Genomic DNA, 24312 nt, shown 5'->3' on the forward strand with positions numbered 1-24312 from the left:
GAGATATTCCATTACGTATAGACCATTACCTAACTACGTAAAAAAAATCCATTCACAATAACAGTTCCCAGTAAGCTATTTTTTGACAATTGTTACACCTTAGAAAAAGAAGGCAATTAAGATTATGTAATTTTAAGAGAGTATATTATATATTGTTTCGAAAGATTGGAAAGCCAGGTAGTCACATTTTTTAATCTGAATATCAATGACATTTTGAAGAAAAAAAAATCCCTGACTTTAAAAAGTACCAAATGAGAACGAAAAACTTACAAATAATACAGTCAAACAAACTTTGAAATAATTTATTTTTCATTAATTACCGTTACTGGCTGTGTATAATGATTTGGTCCTGCTATATCAAATGACAGCATTAGTTACATACTGTAAACTTCATACGGAAAGCTGACATTAGGTGTCCTTGAAATTCAGAAATCTTGAACTAAAACTATCAACAACGTCAAAGTTATTATTGTCTATAGTGGCCATGCCAGTGATCACGCATTGATTCAGTGCCCAACATTTACGTGTCACTGTCAACATCATGCAACACGATCCCCTAACACAGCTTTTTCGGAATCAAAATACACATGTACTCATTTTGTTTCCATTAATCTAACCCACCAACAAATGAAAATCACAACCTGTCCCATAAATTTGGTTTACTCAGGCTTCTGAGCTGTGGCAGATTGGTGTTCCGATTTCCGGTAGCAAGTTCAGTGTTTTGCACACATCAGTGAGTAGGTCAGAGGTCGCGACAGTGATGGTAGACAAAACATGTGACGAGAGACGGCCATTTCGATGTCTCTCAGAGGCTCCCTCTATTGTTTCAATTTGTAGATTAAGTTTATCAAAGTTGATCTTTTTGTGATATTTTTTATGTTAACAATAGAACTGTGCGTTGTCACTGTATCTTATATAATGTCAACAAAACTTTCCCTTACGGAGTCAGTATACTTCTTGTGGGATTGACGTCAGGGCCTGGCCCTGGACTTAGATAATTTTGATGTCTGCCGTAAAATGAATGTGCCAAAGCGACGCAAGGTGGGAAAGTTATTGCGTCATTAGTCCCCGCCGGACGAAGTCCGGAACGGGGGGACTTATGGATTGGGTTCCGCCTGTCTGTGCATCGGGATCCGTGTGTCCGTCCGTCCAGAGCCATTTCTTGGAGATGCCTGGACCGATTTTTTTCAAACTTGGTACAGGGGCAACATATGGCATACATATGCACCTCAATTTGTTTCATAATACGATCCAATATGGCCACCTGGCAGCCATTTTGTTTGCAAATTTTCCCTGTCTAAAGCCATAACTCAGACATGCTGTTGGTTTGTTTTGTTTGGTATATAAGTTATAATTGTGATGTATATTTTATCTTCTTGACGGTTTTACTGTAGTTTTTTATTTATATTTTACATCTCAGATGTATTAGCACGTTTGTGCTACTTTTTAAACCGAGTATAAATAAAATTTAAAAAAAAAATGCTTGAACAGATCTCATTCAAATTTGGCATTAGGACAGTGTTCTATGACATACATGTGCATATTCATTGTTGTCGTGATACGATCCAATATGGCCACCTAGCAGCCATTTTGTTTGCGAATTTTCCATGTCCAAAGCCATAACTCAGACATGCTTGAACAGATCTCATTCAAAGTTGGTATTAGGACAGTGTTCTATGACATACATGTGCATATCCATTTTCGTCATGATATGATCCAATATGGTTGCCTGCAGCCATTTTGTTTGCGAACTTTCCATGTTCAAAGCCATAACTCAGACATGCTTGAACAGATCTCATTCAAAGTTGGTATTAGGATAGTGTTCTGTGACATACATGTGCATATCCATTTTCGTCAACAACATGAGGCAATGTAATAACGTGGGCGAGTTCACTGATCATGGATGGGTTGTCTTGGAAATGTCCTTTTTTATATGTACATGTATGTACTCCAAAATGTATGGTTTTCAAAGTCGCTGCATCTCTTTGATTTGTTTCTTTTAAGAAAAATATGGCAGTCTGGTTTTCAATGGCCACATCAGTATCGAACGAACGCTAGGTCCCCCTTTGATCTAGACGTATCATGTGTCGTCGCAGTACAATATACTATGATTATTCACAGTGTTACAGCGAAGTGGCTAGCTGGCCTCACAAATAGCAAAGTCATCGGAAATGTTGTCGGATGTACTATCTCTGTTGATAATTATGTACTCACTTTTTTTAATTATTTCATTTTCTATTGATTGGGTTCATTACCATCCACACAGCAGCAGTTTTGTCATCTTTCAAAAAACTACCCATGCTTACACAGTGTGTCATGGTGCCGTATATCGTCTACCACTATTTTTGTCTCGTAAAATAAAATAAAATTTGAACATGCTGAAGAGAACTATGGCTAGGCATGTCTTACAGTGCAAATTTTTCTTTTATTTATTTATTTATTTATTTATTTTGTTTTCATAAAATAAATAATAATATCGACATTCCTGTCTCCTAAAATAAAATAAAATTTGAACATGCTGAAGAGAACTATGGCTAGGCATGTCTTACAGTGCAAATTTTTGTTTTATTTATTTATTTTGTTTTGATTTTTGACGTGGGAGCGTGACCTATTCACTGCACTGTGCTATGTCCATATGAACGTGTTTTCGCCGCCGCCCTGGCAGATATGGAGTTTTTTGCTTCTATTAAGGCAATGTTTAGGTTATTCATAGCCTTTGAGGTAATATTCCCAAGCTTCGAAAAGTTAACCTAAATATAAGTTTTAAATGAGTTTCCCATGTCACATAAAAATGACCCCATAACATTGGTATAGTGGCATTAATATTGCATGTATATTAAAGTCACTGGTATGTTAGAGAACTTTAGGTGGTCATACCTAGTGTATAATAGAAACTGGAATCTAATGAGATGTGGTGATTTGTAGTGTCAATAACATGTAGTGTCCAAAATAGAAAGTGTATTAAATGTAACAATTTAGATTAACTTCTTTTATAAACTATCTATGAAGATTACCATTACGAAACCTTCAAGTTCACTTTTGTCCCAAAGTGCAATATAAGTGAAGCATTGATTGTGAAACAGCCAAGCATTTACATGACATGTTCTGTAACTAGTGTGGTAGCTAGGTAATACATATGTATAGTTATGTTTGAACTAATAAGTATTATTAAAGAATTCATGTAAGAAAGAGGGATAAGAACAAATATTTTTATGTACCACATTTCACACAAGGCTATATGCAAAACACAATGAACCCCCCCCCCCCCACATCCGCAGTTTTCAGTTTTCAAAACAGCATGACCCCCTACTGCCAATTTCAAAAACAGGGTAACCCCCTTACAAATCCCCCCCCCCCCCCCCCCCCCCCCCCGAAGAATTTTGATTTTTCACTATAGTTTGCCTATGACCTAGAACAGTGAGGGGACCTTTCACAGCTATAGTTTGCACTATAAATGTTTTAGTTTATTCTCCAGTGATAGATTATTAACACCACTCAAGGAAATAAACATATTCATAAAGTATGGATTTTGAAGAGTTATTTCATGATGATTCATTGCCTACAATTACTCGCGATTTCAGTGAAGGATCAAGTTGATCTTGTGCCTTTATAGAGTTTAATATATTATTATACAGGATAAAAGCCAATTGTGATCCATTAGCTTGTAACAGTTTTAATGCCCCCTGGAGCTAGTGTCCCTTGGGATTTTTATTTATTTTCATTTATTTATCTATTTATTTATATAAACTTCGACAATAAGTCAGGGAAAAAAGGTTGCACAGGTGGCAAGCACCTATAGAGCAACCCTTCACACACAACATATGGCATATACCAAAAGAAAACTACAAGAACATCGAAACCAATAAATACAATATATAACAAATATACACTAAACGGATAACAGATGAGAACAGAATTAAGAAATACGACACTTGGCACAATATGACATCGACTGACCCATGTGCAAGTATAAGACAAAAAATACTGCCAATTGCACTGTAGCACAACTGTACAGTTTTTTAAAATGTTTATCCATATGCTAGTCCATGCTAACAATAGGTGTTCATTTGACTATCCAATTACCTATGCAACCATGTTGCTATCTTTGCGATATACATGATCATTTGGCTGTTGCTATGGGCATGGTCTTTATGCTAGGCACATTTGCGTACATTTTTTGAATGTTTATTCAATTGTCTAGTAATCACTGTCGTTATCTTTGTGAAATACACGACCGTTAGGGATATTTGCATAAATTTTTTGAATGTTTACACACTTGCCTACCAGATGATGTTGTTATTTGCCCAAAGTATACTGCCATTTGGTTATTGCTAAGGTATGGTCATGGTTGCAAGGGCCATTTGTGTAAAAAATAGTTTGAAGAAAATCTGCAGAATAACACTTCTAGAAACATCTCACCAAGTTTCAGTCTCATTAACCAAGTACTTTTTGAGATAAATTTTTGACCAAAATTCACATTTTTACACCCTAATTTGCATATTACTGATGGGATCATTATATGCTTAATATTTCTTCATCTATACACCCATGATGCATCCCTGTTAAATTTCAGCCCAATCTGCTGAGTAGTTTTGGAATTATAGGTTTTTGACCAAAAAGACACATTTTTAGCCCTAATTTGCATATTACTTACGGAATCATCATGTCATGAGCAAATCTTAATTTACTCACCCCCCCTAAGAATGTTCCCACCAAATTTCATGCTAATCTGGCCAGTACTTTTGTATCTCTGATGCAATAATTTTCATTTGAACAATTCCCCCCCCCCCCCCACACACACACACGATTGACCGCATGTTCTCTTGATCAGGCCCAGCATGCTATTTGATTTTTTTACCACTTTATTTACATCTTGATCCTACAATAGATTGTCCGTCACTTCCATCTCCAGGTCACACATACTGTGGACCCTCTAAATGAGGACTTCAGACATAGAATAATTAAAAACAATGGGCTTACGTTTCCTTGCAATGGAGAGTAAAACCTGCATTCAGAGATGTTGAATTTCATGCCCCATTTTACACTCCAAAGCATCAAATTATTGATGTCATGTTGCAAATCTAAACAATCCTCCTCTTTATTAATTTCCTTAAAACATACTAGTTCCTGGTGCCCCCCCCCTCCCCCACACAAGGAACTATAAGGTACACTTAGTTCCTGGTGCCCCCCTCCCCCACACAAGGAACTATTAGGTACACTTAGTTCCTGGTGCCCCCCCTCCCCCACACAAAGGAACTATTGGGTACACTTAGTTCCTGGTGCCCCCCTCCCCCACACAAGGAACTATTAGGTACACTTAGTTCCTGGTGCCCCCCTCCCCCCACACAAAGGAACTATTGGGTACACTAGTTAAACTAGTTTCTAGTGCCCCCCCCCCTTCCCCCACACAAAGGAACTATTGGGTACACTAGTTAAACCAGTTTCTAGTGCCCCTCCTCTTCCCCCACACAAAGGAACTATTGGGTACACTAGTTAAACCAGTTTCTAGTGCCCCTCCCCTTCCCCCACACAAAGGAACTATTGGGTACACTAGTTAAACTAGTTTCTAGTGCCCCCCCTCCCCAACTCAAAGGAACTATTGGGTACACTAGTTAAACTAGTTTCTAGTGCCCCCCCCTCCCCCACACAAAGGAACTATTGGGTACACTAGTTAAACCAGTTTCTAGTGCCCCTCCCCTTCCCCCACACAAAGGACCTATTGGGTACACTAGTTAAACTAGTTTCTAGTGCCCCCCTCCCCTTCCCCCACACAAAGGAACTATTGGGTACACTAGTTACACTAGTTTCTAATGCCCCCCCCCCCCCACACACAAAGGAACTATTGGGTACACTAGTTAAACTAGTTTCTAGTGCCCCCGCCCCTCCCCAACACAAAGGAACTATTGGGTACACTAGTTAAACTAGTTTCTAGTGCCCCCCCCCAAACACAAAGGAACTATTGGGTACACTAGTTAAACTAGTTTCTAGTGCCCCTCCCCAACACAAAGGAACTATTGGGTACACTAGTTAAACTAGTTTCTAGTGCCCCCCTCCCCCACACAAAGGAACTATTGGGTACACTAGTTTCTAATGCCCCCCCCCCCTCCCCCACACAAAGGAACTATTGGGTACACTAGTTAAACTAGTTTCTAATGCCCCCCCCTTCCCCCACACAAAGGAACTATTGGGTACACTAGTTAAACTAGTTTCTAGTGCCCCCCCCCTCCCCCACACAAAGGAACTATTGGGTACACTGGTTAAACTAGTTTCTAATGCCCCCCCCCCTTCCCCCACACAAAGGAACTATTGGGTACACTAGTTAAACCAGTTTCTAGTGCCCCCTCCCCTTCCCCCACACAAAGGAACTATTGGGTACACTAGTTAAACTAGTTTCTAGTGTCCCCTTCCCCACACAAAGGAACTATTGGGTACACTAGTTAAACCAGTTTCTAGTGCCCCCTCCCCTTCCCCCACACAAAGGAACTATTGGGTACACTAGTTAAACTAGTTTCTAGTGCCCCCCCTCCCCCACACAAAGGAACTATTGGGTACACCAGTTAAAATAGTTTCTAGTGCCCCCCCCCTTCCCCCACACAAAGGAACGATTGGGTACACTAGTTAAACCAGTTTCTAGTGCCCCCTCCCCTTCCCCCACACAAAGGAACTATTGGGTACACTAGTTAAACCAGTTTCTAGTGCCCCCTCCCCTTCCCCCACACAAAGGAACTATTGGGTACACTAGTTAAACCAGTATCTATTGCCCCCTCCCCTTCCCCCACACAAAGGAACTATTGGGTACACTAGTTAAACCAGTTTCTAGTGCCCCCTCCCCTTCCCCCACACAAAGGAACTATTGGGTACACTAGTTACACTAGTTTCTAATGCCCCCCCTCCCCCACACAAAGGAACTATTGGGTACACTAGTTAAACTAGTTTCTAATGCCCCCCCCCTTCCCCCACACAAAGGAACTATTGGGTACACTAGTTAAACTAGTTTCTTGTGCCCCCCCCCTCCCCCACACAAAGGAACTATTGGGTACACTGGTTAAACTAGTTTCTAATGCCCCCCCCCCCCTTCCCCCACACAAAGGAACTATTGGGTACACTGGTTAAACCAGTTTCTAGTGCCCCCTCCCCTTCCCCCACACAAAGGAACTATTGGGTACACTAGTTACACTAGTTTCTAATGCCCCCCTCCCCCACACAAAGGAACTATTGGGTACACTAGTTAAACTAGTTTCTAATGCCCCCCCCCTTCCCCCACACAAAGGAACTATTGGGTACACTAGTTAAACTAGTTTCTTGTGCCCCCCCCCTCCCCCACACAAAGGAACTATTGGGTACACTGGTTAAACTAGTTTCTAATGCGCCCCCCCCCCCTTCCCCCACACAAAGGAACTATTGGGTACACTAGTTAAACCAGTTTCTAGTGTCCCCTTCCCCACACAAAGGAACTATTGGGTACACTAGTTAAACCAGTTTCTAGTGCCCCCCCCCCCCCATCCCCCACACAAAGGAACTATTGGGTACACCAGTTAAAATAGTTTCTAGTGCCCTCCCCCTTCCCCCACACAAAGGAACGATTGGGTACACTAGTTAAACCAGTTTCTAGTGCACCCCCCCCCCTCCCCCACACAAAGGAACTATTGGGTACACCAGTTAAAAAAGTTTCTAGTGCCCCCCCCCCCTTCCCCCACACAAAGGAACTATTGGGTACACCAGTTAAAATAGTTTCTAGTGCCCCCCCCCTTCCCCCACACAAAGGAACTATTGGGTACACTAGTTAAAACAGTTTCTAGTACCCCCTTCCCCCACACAAAGGAACTATTGGGTACACTAGTTAAACCAGTTTCTAGTGCCCCTCCTCTTCCCCCACACAAAGGAACTATTGGGTACACTAGTTAAACCAGTTTCTAGTGCCCCTCCCCTTCCCCCACACAAAGGAACTATTGGGTACACTAGTTAAACTAGTTTCTAGTGCCCCCCCCCCCTCCCCAACTCAAAGGAACTATTGGGTACACTAGTTAAACTAGTTTCTAGTGCCCCCCCCCCCTCCCCCACACAAAGGAACTATTGGGTACACTAGTTAAACTAGTTTCTAGTGTCCCCTTCCCCACACAAAGGAACTATTGGGTACACTAGTTAAACCAGTTTCTAGTGCCCCCCCCCCCATCCCCCACACAAAGGAACTATTGGGTACACCAGTTAAAATAGTTTCTAGTGCCCTCCCCCTTCCCCCACACAAAGGAACGATTGGGTACACTAGTTAAACCAGTTTCTAGTGCACCCCCCCTCCCCCACACAAAGGAACTATTGGGTACACCAGTTAAAATAGTTTCTAGTGCCCCCCCCCCTTCCCCCACACAAAGGAACTATTGGGTACACCAGTTAAACAAGTTTCTAGTGTCCCCTTCCCCACACAAAGGAACTATTGGGTACACTAGTTAAACCAGTTTCTAGTGCCCCCCCCCCATCCCCCACACAAAGGAACTATTGGGTACACCAGTTAAAATAGTTTCTAGTGCCCTCCCCCTTCCCCCACACAAAGGAACGATTGGGTACACTAGTTAAACCAGTTTCTAGTGCACCCCCCCTCCCCCACACAAAGGAACTATTGGGTACACCAGTTAAAATAGTTTCTAGTGCCCCCCCCCCTTCCCCCACACAAAGGAACTATTGGGTACACTAGTTAAAACAGTTTCTAGTACCCCCTTCCCCCACACAAAGGAACTATTGGGTACACTAGTTAAACTAGTTTCTAGTGCCCCCCCCCCCCATCCCCCACACAAAGGAACTATTGGGTACACTAGTTAAACTAGTTTATAGTGCCCCCCCCTTCCCCCACACAAAGGAACTATTGGGTACACCAATTAAACAAGTTTCTAGTGCCCCCCCCCCTTCCCCCACATAAAGGAACTATTGGGTACACTGGTTAAACTAGTTTCTAGTGCCCCCCCCCTCCCCCACACAAAAGAACTATTGGGTACACTAGTTAAACTAGTTTCTAGTGCCCCCCCCTCCCCCACACAAAGGAACTATTGGGTACACTGGTTAAACTAGTTTCTAGTGCCCCCCCCCCTCCCCCACACAAAGGAACTATTGGGTACACTGGTTAAACTAGTTTCTAGTGCCCCCCCCCTCCCCCACACAAAGGAACTATTTGGTACACTGGTTAAACTAGTTTCTAGTGCCCCCCTCTCCCTTCCCCCAAACAAAGGAACTATTGGGTACACTAGTTAAACCAGTTTCTAGTGCCACCCCCCCTCTTCCCCCACACAAAGGAACTATTGGGTACACTAGTTAAACTAGTTTCTAGTGCCCCCCTCCCCCACACAAAGGAACTATTGGGTACACTAGTTAAACTAGTTTCTAGTGCCCCCCCCCTCCCCTTCCCCCACACAAAGGAACTATTGGGTACACTAGTTAAACTAGTTTCTAGTGCCCCTCCCCTTCCCCACACAAAGGAACTATTGGGTACACTAGTTAAACTAGTTTCTAGTGCCCCCCCCCTCCCCCATACAAAGGAACTATTGGGTACACTAGTTAAACTAGTTTCTAGTGCCCCCCCCTTCCCCCACACAAAGGAACTATTGGGTACACTAGTTAAACTAGTTTTTAGTGCCTCCCCCCTCCCCCACACAAAGGAACTATTGGGTACACTAGTTAAACTAGTTTCTAGTGCCCCCCCTCCCCCACACAAAGGAACTATTGGGTACACTAGTTAAACTAGTTTCTAGTGCCCCTCCCCTTCCCCCACACAAAGGAACTATTGGGTACACTAGTTAAACTAGTTTCTAGTGCCCCCCCCCCCCCACACACACAAAGGAACTATTGGGTACACCAGTTAAACTAGTTTCTAGTGCCCCCCCCCCCCACACACAAAGGAACTATTGGGTACACTAGTTAAACTAGTTTCTAGTGCCCCCGCCCCTCCCCAACACAAAGGAACTATTGGGTACACTAGTTAAACTAGTTTCTAGTGCCCCCCCCCCAAACACAAAGGAACTATTGGGTACACTAGTTAAACTAGTTTCTAGTGCCCCTCCCCAACACAAAGGAACTATTGGGTACACTAGTTAAACTAGTTTCTAGTGCCCCCCTCCCCCACACAAAGGAACTATTGGGTACACTAGTTTCTAATGCCCCCCCCTCCCCCACACAAAGGAACTATTGGGTACACTAGTTAAACTAGTTTCTAATGCCCCCCCCTTCCCCCACACAAAGGAACTATTGGGTACACTAGTTAAACTAGTTTCTAGTGCCCCCCCCCCTCCCCCACACAAAGGAACTATTGGGTACACTGGTTAAACTAGTTTCTAATGCCCCCCCCCCCCCTTCCCCCACACAAAGGAACTATTGGGTACACTAGTTAAACCAGTTTCTAGTGCCCCCTCCCCTTCCCCCACACAAAGGAACTATTGGGTACACTAGTTAAACTAGTTTCTAGTGTCCCCTTCCCCACACAAAGGAACTATTGGGTACACTAGTTAAACCAGTTTCTAGTGCCCCCTCCCCTTCCCCCACACAAAGGAACTATTGGGTACACTAGTTAAACTAGTTTCTAGTGCCCCCCCTCCCCCACACAAAGGAACTATTGGGTACACCAGTTAAAATAGTTTCTAGTGCCCCCCCCTTCCCCCACACAAAGGAACGATTGGGTACACTAGTTAAACCAGTTTCTAGTGCCCCCTCCCCTTCCCCCACACAAAGGAACTATTGGGTACACTAGTTAAACCAGTTTCTAGTGCCCCCTCCCCTTCCCCCACACAAAGGAACTATTGGGTACACTAGTTAAACCAGTATCTATTGCCCCCTCCCCTTCCCCCACACAAAGGAACTATTGGGTACACTAGTTAAACCAGTTTCTAGTGCCCCCTCCCCTTCCCCCACACAAAGGAACTATTGGGTACACTAGTTACACTAGTTTCTAATGCCCCCCCTCCCCCACACAAAGGAACTATTGGGTACACTAGTTAAACTAGTTTCTAATGCCCCCCCCCCCTTCCCCCACACAAAGGAACTATTGGGTACACTAGTTAAACTAGTTTCTTGTGCCCCCCCCCTCCCCCACACAAAGGAACTATTGGGTACACTGGTTAAACTAGTTTCTAATGCCCCCCCCCCTTCCCCCACACAAAGGAACTATTGGGTACACTGGTTAAACCAGTTTCTAGTGCCCCCTCCCCTTCCCCCACACAAAGGAACTATTGGGTACACTAGTTACACTAGTTTCTAATGCCCCCCTCCCCCACACAAAGGAACTATTGGGTACACTAGTTAAACTAGTTTCTAATGCCCCCCCCCCTTCCCCCACACAAAGGAACTATTGGGTACACTAGTTAAACTAGTTTCTTGTGCCCCCCCCCTCCCCCACACAAAGGAACTATTGGGTACACTGGTTAAACTAGTTTCTAATGCGCCCCCCCCCCTTCCCCCACACAAAGGAACTATTGGGTACACTAGTTAAACCAGTTTCTAGTGTCCCCTTCCCCACACAAAGGAACTATTGGGTACACTAGTTAAACCAGTTTCTAGTGCCCCCCCCCCCATCCCCCACACAAAGGAACTATTGGGTACACCAGTTAAAATAGTTTCTAGTGCCCTCCCCCTTCCCCCACACAAAGGAACGATTGGGTACACTAGTTAAACCAGTTTCTAGTGCACCCCCCCCCTCCCCCACACAAAGGAACTATTGGGTACACCAGTTAAAAAAGTTTCTAGTGCCCCCCCCCCCTTCCCCCACACAAAGGAACTATTGGGTACACCAGTTAAAATAGTTTCTAGTGCCCCCCCCCCTTCCCCCACACAAAGGAACTATTGGGTACACTAGTTAAAACAGTTTCTAGTACCCCCTTCCCCCACACAAAGGAACTATTGGGTACACTAGTTAAACCAGTTTCTAGTGCCCCTCCTCTTCCCCCACACAAAGGAACTATTGGGTACACTAGTTAAACCAGTTTCTAGTGCCCCTCCCCTTCCCCCACACAAAGGAACTATTGGGTACACTAGTTAAACTAGTTTCTAGTGCCCCCCCCCTCCCCAACTCAAAGGAACTATTGGGTACACTAGTTAAACTAGTTTCTAGTGCCCCCCCCCCTCCCCCACACAAAGGAACTATTGGGTACACTAGTTAAACTAGTTTCTAGTGTCCCCTTCCCCACACAAAGGAACTATTGGGTACACTAGTTAAACCAGTTTCTAGTGCCCCCCCCCCCATCCCCCACACAAAGGAACTATTGGGTACACCAGTTAAAATAGTTTCTAGTGCCCTCCCCCTTCCCCCACACAAAGGAACGATTGGGTACACTAGTTAAACCAGTTTCTAGTGCACCCCCCCTCCCCCACACAAAGGAACTATTGGGTACACCAGTTAAAATAGTTTCTAGTGCCCCCCCCCTTCCCCCACACAAAGGAACTATTGGGTACACCAGTTAAACAAGTTTCTAGTGTCCCCTTCCCCACACAAAGGAACTATTGGGTACACTAGTTAAACCAGTTTCTAGTGCCCCCCCCCCATCCCCCACACAAAGGAACTATTGGGTACACCAGTTAAAATAGTTTCTAGTGCCCTCCCCCTTCCCCCACACAAAGGAACGATTGGGTACACTAGTTAAACCAGTTTCTAGTGCACCCCCCCTTCCCCACACAAAGGAACTATTGGGTACACCAGTTAAAATAGTTTCTAGTGCCCCCCCCCTTCCCCCACACAAAGGAACTATTGGGTACACTAGTTAAAACAGTTTCTAGTACCCCCTTCCCCCACACAAAGGAACTATTGGGTACACTAGTTAAACTAGTTTCTAGTGCCCCCCCCCCATCCCCCACACAAAGGAACTATTGGGTACACTAGTTAAACTAGTTTATAGTGCCCCCCCCCTTCCCCCACACAAAGGAACTATTGGGTACACCAATTAAACAAGTTTCTAGTGCCCCCCCCCCTTCCCCCACATAAAGGAACTATTGGGTACACTGGTTAAACTAGTTTCTAGTGCCCCCCCCCCCCTCCCCCACACAAAAGAACTATTGGGTACACTAGTTAAACTAGTTTCTAGTGCCCCCCCCCCTCCCCCACACAAAGGAACTATTGGGTACACTGGTTAAACTAGTTTCTAGTGCCCCCCCCCTCCCCCACACAAAGGAACTATTGGGTACACTGGTTAAACTAGTTTCTAGTGCCCCCCCCCCTCCCCCACACAAAGGAACTATTTGGTACACTGGTTAAACTAGTTTCTAGTGCCCCCCTCTCCCTTCCCCCAAACAAAGGAACTATTGGGTACACTAGTTAAACCAGTTTCTAGTGCCACCCCCCCTCTTCCCCCACACAAAGGAACTATTGGGTACACTAGTTAAACTAGTTTCTAGTGCCCCCCTCCCCCACACAAAGGAACTATTGGGTACACTAGTTAAACTAGTTTCTAGTGCCCCCCCCCTCCCCTTCCCCCACACAAAGGAACTATTGGGTACACTAGTTAAACTAGTTTCTAGTGCCCCTCCCCTTCCCCACACAAAGGAACTATTGGGTACACTAGTTAAACTAGTTTCTAGTGCCCCCCCCCCCTCCCCCATACAAAGGAACTATTGGGTACACTAGTTAAACTAGTTTCTAGTGCCCCCCCCTTCCCCCACACAAAGGAACTATTGGGTACACTAGTTAAACTAGTTTTTAGTGCCTCCCCCCTCCCCCACACAAAGGAACTATTGGGTACACTAGTTAAACTAGTTTCTAGTGCCCCCCCTCCCCCACACAAAGGAACTATTGGGTACACTAGTTAAACTAGTTTCTAGTGCCCCTCCCCTTCCCCCACACAAAGGAACTATTGGGTACACTAGTTAAACTAGTTTCTAGTGCCCCCCCCCCCACACACACACAAAGGAACTATTGGGTACACCAGTTAAACTAGTTTCTAGTGCCCCCCCCCCCCACACACACACACAAAGGAACTATTGGGTACACTAGTTAAACTAGTTTCTAGTGCCCCCCCCCCCACACACACACAAAGGAACTATTGGGTACACTAGTTAAACTAGTTTCTAGTGCCCCCCCCCCCTCCCCCACACAAAGGAACTATTGGGTACACTAGTTAAACTAGTTTCTAATGCCCCCCCCCCCCCTCCCCCACACAAAGGAACTATTGGGTACACTAGTTAAACTAGTTTCTAGTGCCCCCCCCCCTCCCCCACACAAAGGAACTATTGGGTACACTAGTTAAACTAGTACGTTTCTAGTGCCCCCCCTCCCCCACACAAAGGAACTATTGGGTACACTAGTTAAACTAGTTTCTAGTGCCCCCCCCCCCTCCCCCACACAAAGGAACTATTGGGTACACTAGTTAAACTAGTTTCTAATGCCGGGGAGGCATTAAATCCTAGGACTGAGTGCCTGGGTGACAGTATATTGTAGTTCTTGCCTCACAGGCACTAAGGAGGAAGGATACTAGGAACTAAGCTTGTCAATGGTATGGAGCTGTGGCTATACTGCTCATCTACAATGCACATGATCACAGATACCCACATCATGGAATGGCTAAACAGGTAGCTAATGGCTTTTATCATGAATTCAGCCAATAGCTTGTACTATAACTTTGTTGTAGCTTACCTCCAGTATCTGATCTCCAGCCCATAATCTACCATCTCTAGCAGCTGCCCCATCTTCATACACTTCATGTACAATTATAGCACCCTACAAATATACACAGCAAATTGAATTCTTAAGTTTCAAGTCTCAGAAATTTATCAACAACATTGCCCCCAACATTTCAACTTAATACCATAATTCATAGATTATTTTGGTGACAAATATCTGGCCATCATTTACAAAGTGGTCATCACGAAGGTTACAAAACAAAAATACCGCCAATGGCGTTGTAGCACAACTGTACAGTTTTTAAAAATGTTTATCCATATGCTAGTCCATGCTAACAATAAGTGTTCATTTGGTGAATGACTATCCAGTTGCCTATCCAACCATGTTGCTATCTTTACGATATATGCTATAATTTGGCTGTTACTATGGACGTGGTCATGGTTGCTAGGGTATTTGCATAAAATTTTTGAATGTTTACTCTTTTGCCTACCAGATGATGTTGTTATTTGACCAAAATATAATACCATTTGGTTGTTGCTAAGGGCGTGGTCATGGTCGCTAGGGCCAATTTTGTCAAAATATTTTTAAGAAAATCTGCAGAATAACAGTTTCAAAAACATCTCGCCAAGTTTCAGACTCAGTGACCAAGTACTTTTTGAGATATAAGATTTTGACCAAAGTTGAACATTTTTACACCTAATTTGCATGGAATCATTGTATGCTTAATATTTCTTCATCCATACATCCCTAGATGCATTCCCATTAAATTTCAGCCCAATCTGCTCAGTAGTTTTCGAATTATAGATTTTCAACCAAAAAGACACATTTTAGCCCTAATTTGCATATCACTGATGGAATCATCATGTCATGAACAAATCTTACTTTCTACCCCCTTAAGAATGTTCCCACCAAATTTCGCACCAATCTGCCCAGTAGTTTCTGAGTTTAAGTTTTTTGACCAAAAATCACATTTTTTGACCCAAATCACACACCTGTGATGCTATCATTTTGATTTGAACAATTTCCCAACTAGACACCCAAGGTAATGGACCCACCAAATATCATGGCAATCGGTTCAGCAGTTTTTGACTTTAAGTTGTTTACACACACACACGCACACACACACATCCACACACACACACACAGACAGACAGACGCCGGGCGATCCCTATAGCAGTACTGAACCTCAGTTCAGTTGTGCTAAAAAGTGATGTGCATACATGTATATGAACTATATGTCTCTGACCTTTGTGCCACATTTGTTTGAAATCAGTCGATGTACATATCAGAGCTGTGCACACACACTATGATAATTTTTGGCTATTTGACCTTGAAGATAGAGATCAATGTCACAGGTTAATGAGGTGGACACATGTTGAGGTCCTAGAGGGTCTTCCCCTAGAAGCCCTGGAGATTTTTTACTCTGAAAAGTCATTTCCAAGCTTTACAAGACAGCACCAACATGTAAAAAGCAACTACATAGAGTTGAAAATAAAAATGGGCTTATAACATTGGTATAGGGGCATTAATATTGCATGTACAGTAAAGTCACTCGTAACTTTAGGTGGTCATACCTAGTGTATAATAGAAACTGGAATCTGATGAGATGTGGTGATTTGTAGTGTCAATCACATGTAGTGTCCGAAATAGAAAGTGTATTAATCCCTTCTTACAAGTTCAAACTGAAGAGTAGAACAAGTTAGATTAACTCACTATCTATAAAGATATCAGTAGTCCGTGTACATGGTCGTGTGGTGCATGATCGACCCCAAAACTTATCTTTGGCCGATTGTAACAACGACACGATTTATCTGAAGTTTGTTAAATGATTGCCGAGTAAAACGGCCGGTTGAAAGTTCGCGTTGCCGTACGGTTGTGTCCCAGGGGTTGTGTGTTCTGTTACAAACATGCATTGTCAATACCTCGCGGTGGATGGAGATCTAGCACTTCGCCACTTTTTGACAAAGTGCTAGATCTAGCACTTCGTCAGTTTTCGCTAAAGTGCTAGATCTAGCACTTTGTCAAAAAGTGGCGAAGTGCTAGATCTAGCACTTTGCCCCGCAACTGTTCCAATTTTGAATTCTTTGTTACATGCCAAACTGCAATATAAGTTTAGCATGATTGTGAAACAGCCAAGTACTTACATGACATGTTCTATAACTAGAGTGGCAGCTAGGTAATTATACATGTTTATGTATATGTATATGTATATGTATATGTATAGTTTGAACGCTTACATGAAGTAATATTAAAGAATTGATGTAAGAAACAGGGATAAGAACAAATATTTACATGACTTTTTGTACGTACCACATTTCAGACAAGGCTATATGTCATTGTACAAAAGGATTTTTTTCCTTCCATCACAATCCAAAACACAATGGACCCCCCCCCCCCCTCCACAATTTATTTTCAAAACAACATGATTAATTACATGTATGGTGTGATTAATAACTAGCACAGCTATCAGATATTGTACGTCACTTTACCAATTACCGGAGTTTTCTGAAAACTAGCCCTGGGCCATTCTTCGGAAAATCGGCAAATTCGGAACCACAACAGAGGAACTAAATAGAAGCCCAGGGCGATTATTTGGCAGTGTTTTAATCAAGCCAAAAAAAATGCATTCGTCCACTCTCGCAGAGTAGGTATTGCGCAGATTTGCAATCTTGGGTTTTACCTATCCGAGAGTAAAGAAGTCACAGTACGAAAAATCCTCCGTTGTACTGCACTTGACTACACTATTACCGAGTAAGTGTGGTACCCTCAGATTTAACATGTTGAAACCCAAACCAAACGGCCCTTTTCAGGGCCACCACACACTCCAAAAAGAGAACTACCATTACCGAGCCACCGGCCAGCATTTTGTTGTCTGTCATCACTGGACGATCGTTTTATGATTGGAAAATTAAAAGTATTTTTTCCCTTGGAGACAAAAACTACCAAACAAACCAACCCCACTCAATCCATGCTGTATTATCTCCATGAACTCATTTATACATGACATTACACATTACATCAACTCTCACTTGATGTTAAATTCACTTTGTGTGCCCACTCGTAATGTAACATGCAAATTACCCTGACCTATTTTTAGACGCAGTGTGTCATTGACAGTGACGTCTGCTGATCATCCTGAGTCATCTGCCGGCTTGATGATCGATGTCAGCACAAAAGTATGTCTGTACCTACCTTCACGGTCGCATTCTTCTCGTGGCAAAAACGTCCATTTTCTATTGGCACTCTACGTTTATGTTTTTTTCAACTGAACATTCGAACTAAATAAAAACTAACGTTATCAATATAACAAGGCAAAATTCTTGCCGTAGTGAATCTGAAAAACAAAATAGACGCCCACTCGCCAAATAATCGCCCATGGGCGACTTTACGGATGGGCTTGTTTTCGGAAAACTCCGGTATGTACATGCAAATGTACAGCTGCAGATGTGTCTAGTTTTGTCTCTGCACAAATATTTTGAGTTTTGCTCAACAATTGCACTCTTAACACAAGATGATCTTGTGTGTAGTAATTTAAAGTACCTAAGAACACTCTGCTAAAGTTATAAGCAAATACTGTATGAACAGTTGTCAGGATAAAAGAACATGTCAATTTTCTGTTGCTACTGACAACAACTGTAGAGATGGTCACCGTGGTGATTACGTAGTTGACCTGTTGGAGGAACTGGAATGTGGACAGAGCACATTACATCAGACCCTAAAAAGTAAGATTGACAAGGTGAACGAAGTAAAGGATGAACTCCTCGTAGAAATAGCTAGACTGGAGATGAAGATTGAAAGAGTCAAAGAGATGGTAAGGAATACTGAAAGTTCATTACCAGCAGATGTCATGCAGAATCAGTCACAACTGGATTATATGTAAGGGAAGTGTCAGTAATAGCTAGCAGTATTCATCAGGAAGCAGGTGAAGATATTAAATTTTATGAAAAGGTACAAAAGATGATCGACTGCCTTGGTTAAAATATCTCAAGCACTGTCAGATTGGTGAAATGTATAGCCCTACCCCAATATCTGTACATATACAAATGACAGTCTGACTCAATTGTAGCCCTACCCCAATATCTGTCCATATACAAATGACAGTGGTTTCTATATCTGACTCACATGTAGCCCTACCCCAATATCTTTACATATACAAATGACAGTGGTTTCTATATCTGACTCACACGTGGCCCTACCCCAATATCTGTACATATACAAATGACAGTGGTTTCTATATCTGACTCACATGTAGCCCTACCCCAATATCTGTACATATACAAATGACAGTCTGACTCAATTGTAGCCCTACCCCAATATCTGTCCATATACAAATGACAGTGGTTTCTATATCTGACTCACATGTAGCCCTACCCCAATATCTGTACATATACAAATGACAGTGGTTTCTATATCTGACTCACACGTAGCCCTACCCCAATATCTGTACATACAAATGACAGTGATTTCTATATCTGACTCACACGTACCCCTACCCCAATATCTGTACATATACACATGACAGTGGTTTCTATATCTGACTCACATGTAGCCCTACCCCAATACATGTCCATAACATATCTGGCACACATGTCAAGAACTGTTACAGTATAAGTTTATTTTTAGTGCTTTTATCATGGCCTCATAACAGCTCAATGACTAGTATGCATGCGCGTCCTATACTATGCATTTTTTTGGGTCGCTTTACCCAAGGATGCATTGCGGTGCAATGACTACACATGCACATTCTATATGTTGTGCGCATTCTCCACACAGAGGGCGCTATCTACAATAGCATCATGTGGCAGCCCAGGCAGCTAGTCACAAATGAATCTATCCTGCGTGAGCTTATGGGCTTTGCCTAGTTATGATATTAAAGTATTCTAACTATCTATTTTGTTAAAAATATTCCACATTAGTTTACATAATGCAAAATTTATACTGGTTCTATGGTTGACTTACTAAAAGTGTATCAGCCCCACCGACTATACTCAAACCAAGCCCAGTTTTGCCCTTAGGTATGAGTATATGACATTCCTTTCCTGGTGTGATGGGACATGTCTTTGGATCTGACGGTGGACTTGGTGTACGTGTTGGCACTGCTATAGGTTCGCACTTCACTGAACTTGTTACTGGAGATACAGGTTTCATTGCTGAAAAAAAAGAAATTAATTACAGAACTTGATACGTACAACAAATCTTCTTGGAAGACGTGCCCCTCAAATACTTTACTTCAGAATTATATGACTGAATGGAGACATGATGAAAAAGAAATTGGTGGCAACAAATAAATACTACAAAGTGTCTGATAATGAAGGAAATTGCTGAATTTTGAAAATTAGACCTGAAGATCAGAGTCAAGGCCAAAAGGTTGTGTCTCAAAAGAAAATGTGAAAGTGTAAACATTTTTGAGTTATGTGGTAAATCATGATTGGTCACTACAAATATGGCTGCCATTGAGTATAAATACCACCAATGGCATTGTAGCACAACTGTACAGTTTTTAAAAATGTTTATCCATATGCTAGTCCATGCTAACAATAAGTGTTCATTTGCTGAATGACTATCCAGTTGCCTATCCAACCATATTGCTATCTTTGCAATATACGTGATCATTTGGCTTTTGCTACATGTATGGGCGTGATCATGTTGTTAGATATATTTGCATACATTTTTGAATGTTTTTTGGAATGACACCTTGCAGCAAGACTAGACTGTTACACAACCGAGTGTCAGTGCTGGAAACAGAACTACACACAATGGATCAATACAACTGTAGGATAAATCTCGAAATTGCAGGTATTCCTGAACCTAATGAAGGCAAAGAGGATACAGATACAACTGTCCACAATGTCTTGCATAAAATAGATCTGTCAATTACCCCAAGTGATATCGACGTAACTCATCGTATAGGGGTTAAACAAAATTATGAAAATGGAGCAGATACGACACGTAACAGAAGTGTTTGGCCTATTATTGTCAAATTTACAACCAGGAAAAAGCGAAACCACATCTGTGAAACCTGAAGAAAACTTCAGGGACTTTCGACTAGAGATGTCGGATACCAACAGCAGAATAACATTTTCATCAACGAAAACTTATGCAAGTCACAACGTCAACCCTTACACAAGATAAATGAGGTAAGGAAGAACGCAAAGTTTAAATATCTATGGACTATAAACGGTAACATCTATGTAAGAAAATCTCAAACTGAGCGATCAGTTTGTATCTCAAACGAAGATGAAATTAAAAAAATGAAGTAAAACTTTGGAATGCCGCATGAGTAATCCGACCAGGAATCACTGTACCATTTGTAGTATTTTGATGTCATTTGTTACTTTATGTATTCTGATTATCTTCCTATTGTGAACATTTATTTTATGTATTCTGATTATCTTCCTATTGTAAACATTTACTTTATGTATTCTGATTATCTTCCTATTGTAAACATTTATTTTATGTATTCTGATTATCTTCCTATTGTGAACATTTATTTTATGTATTCTGATTATCTTCCTATTGTAAACATTTACTTTATGTATTCTGATTATCTTCCTATTGTGAACATTTATTTTATGTATTCTGATTATCTTCCTATTGTGAACATTTATTTTATGTATTCTGATTATCTTCCTATTGTAAACATTTATTTTATGTATTCTGATTATCTTCCTATTGTAAACATTTATTTTATGTATTCTGATTATCTTCCTATTGTAAACATTTATTTTATGTATTCTGATTATCTTCCTATTGTGAACATTTACTTTATGTATTCTGATTATCTTCCTATTGTGAACATTTATTTTATGTATTCTGATTATCTTCCTATTGTGAACATTTACTTTATGTATTCTGATTATCTTCCTATTGTGAACATTTATTTTATGTATTCTGATTATCTTCCTATTGTGAACATTTATTTTATGTATTCTGATTATCTTCCTATTGTGAACATTTATTTTATGTATTCTGATTATCTTCCTATTGTGAACATTTACTATATGTATTCTGATTATCTTCCTATTGTAAACATTTACTTTATGTATTCTGATTATCTTCCTATTGTGAACATTTACTTTATGTATTCTGATTATCTTCCTATTGTAAACATTTATTTTTCCTGTCAAGAGTCATTTTTCGTAACATGAATATACAAAGTACGAATACTTTTAATTGTTGTAACGCTATCACACCGTCTGACTTCAATGAGTTTAATTGTTGTAACGCTATCACACCGTCTGACTTCAATGAGTTTAATTGTTGTAACGCTATCACACCGTCTGACTTCAATGAGTTTAATTGTTGTAACGCTATCACACCGTCTGACTTCAATGAGTTTAATTGTTGTAACGCTATCACACCGTCTGACTTCAATGAGTTTAATTGTTGTAACGCTATCACACCGTCTGACTTCAATGAGTTTAATTGTTGTAACGCTATCACACCGTCTGACTTCAATGAGTTTAATTGTTGTAACGCTATCACACCGTCTGACTTCAATGAGTTTAATTGTTGTAACGCTATCACACCGTCTGACTTCAATGAGAGGTACAATTCCGTTGTTGATCATTCGTTTGCAGTTTCACATGTAAATGCTCGGTCACTGAACAGAAATTATGGAGACTTTCGTGTGATGTATGAGAATATTCTAAAAAATCGATTTAAAATTATAGGCGTGTCTGAGACATGGAGAATAAATGACCCCAGTCTTTTTTCTTTAGAGTCTTATGTTCTTGAAGTTAATTGTTCTGAGGTTGGAAGGGGTGGTGGTGTTGCTGCTTACATTCATTCCTCTATTAATTATAAGAAATTGCCCTTCACTTTAGCCAATTCTGAGTCACTTTGGTTGGAAATTTGTGACAAAAAGCACAAATTTGTTGTAGGCATTCTGTACAGGAAACCCAATACTGTTTTCTTGGATTTTGAAAATAGTCTTCTGGATGTACTTAATTGTATAAAGTTAGACAAAAAAACATTTTATTCTCCTTGGCGATTTTAATATTGATATCTTACGTCAGGATAGTAATGTTGAAAGATTTACCACAGCAATGAATTGTCTACACTTAACACAGCTAATATCAGTTCCTACAAGGGTTACTGAAATCTCACATACTGTTGTCGATCATATTTATACAAATATTAGTAATTGCTCTATATATTCAGGTACGATTGCTGGTGATATATCTGACCATTTACCCATTTTTGCGATCTTTAAGGATATGTGTTTACATAGTACATCCATGATAGAAAAAATCACTTGTAGAAATTATAAAATGTTTGTTGAAGCAGACTTTGTAAATGATCTCTCTGAGCAACCATGGAACGAGGTCTACTCACGCACAGATGTCGATGACGCTTAACACTTTCTTTACAATTTTCAGTGATTGTTGTAACAAACATGCTCCCATTATTGAAAGGATCATTAAGAGTATTGGCAAATGCAAACCATGGATTACCAAATCAATAAAAAAGTCGATTAACAAAAAACATAATTCATTTGTTAAAAATGATTAATTCAAATTATGAAATTGAGTCAGTAGATAAATATAAAGGATATAGGAATGTACTGACCACAGTTCTAAGGGTTGCTAAGAGAGAATATTAAGGGTTGCTAAGAGAGAATATTAAGCTTCTTTGTTTCTAGAAAATCAAAATAATTCTACCAAGACATGGGAACTTATCAATAACTTAATCAATAAGAAGAAATCTAAACAGGGTACATGTTTACCAGATCAATTGACTGTCATAGCATCTGATGAAAAGATGATGACATGTAACACTCCCCAAGAGATCGTAAACGGTTTCAATAGTTTTTTTTTACAAACGTAGGGCCCAACCTGGCAAGTAAAATCCAGACACCCTCTAAATCTTATTTGGAATTCCTTCCTCAGATCTCTGAGAATTCCTTTTTCTTGGAACCTACAACAGAATTTGAAGTTGCCAACTTGTTGAGAACCCTAGATACCAAAAAGGCCTCAGGCTATGATAATTTACCATCCAAACTTATTGTAATAGCTGCTAATCAAATAGCAAAACCGTTATCTTACATTTATAACCTATCTTTTTTACAGTGTAAGTTTCTCAGTGCATTAAAAGTAGAAAGGGTAGTACCTATTTATAAGAAAGGTTCAAAAAATTCACCTGGGAACTACCGCCCAATTTCAGTTTTGCCTGTTCTTAGCAAAATAATTGAAAAGATTGTGAATACTAGACTTATGGGTTTTCTCAACAAGTTTCATCTACTTTATAAACATCAATATGGTTTTCGTGGGAAACATAGTTCAAAGTTGTCACTCGTTAATCTGGTCAGCAATTTACTCCATCAAATTGATGATGACAATGTTACTATTGGTATATTTATCGACTTTACAAAAGCTTTTGATACGATAAACCCTCACATTTTACTCTCTAAGCTTCAATATTATGGGATACGGGAAAACCCTTTGAGGTGGTTTTCAGATTACATACACAATCGAACTCAGTTTGTTTTTGCTGACGAAGTAAACTCTGAAAAAATGTCAATCACTTCTGGGGTACCCCAGGGTTCAACACTTGGCCCAACATTGTTCTTAATCTATATTAACGATCTCCCGAATTCTTCCACCTACTTTGATTTCCGTTTATTTGCAGATGATTCCAACCTATTCCACAGATTTCCAGATAAGACAAACACTAGATCTCTCTCTTGTGAACCATCACTTCAAGAAAGTTTTACATTGGTGTGATGC

The 24312-nt window shown here is 41.1% G+C and overlaps 1 protein-coding gene across 1 annotated transcript in view; it reads right to left on the reverse strand.

The window, feature by feature from the left end:
• The window catches only part of LOC144436445 (multiple PDZ domain protein-like), a 330925-nt gene that overhangs the window by 53701 nt on the left and 252912 nt on the right, over window positions 1–24312 (reverse strand). Inside the window, exons 28-29 of the mRNA XM_078125244.1 lie at window positions 19544–19734; window positions 14597–14680 (exon numbers count right to left, since the gene is read on the reverse strand). Of these exons, the coding sequence (XP_077981370.1) occupies window positions 14597–14680; window positions 19544–19734 (275 nt within the window). The remainder of the gene's footprint in view (window positions 1–14596; window positions 14681–19543; window positions 19735–24312) is intronic.

This window comes from Glandiceps talaboti, chromosome 6 (genome assembly GCF_964340395.1).
Source record: "Glandiceps talaboti chromosome 6, keGlaTala1.1, whole genome shotgun sequence".
NCBI lineage: Eukaryota > Metazoa > Hemichordata > Enteropneusta > Spengelidae > Glandiceps > Glandiceps talaboti.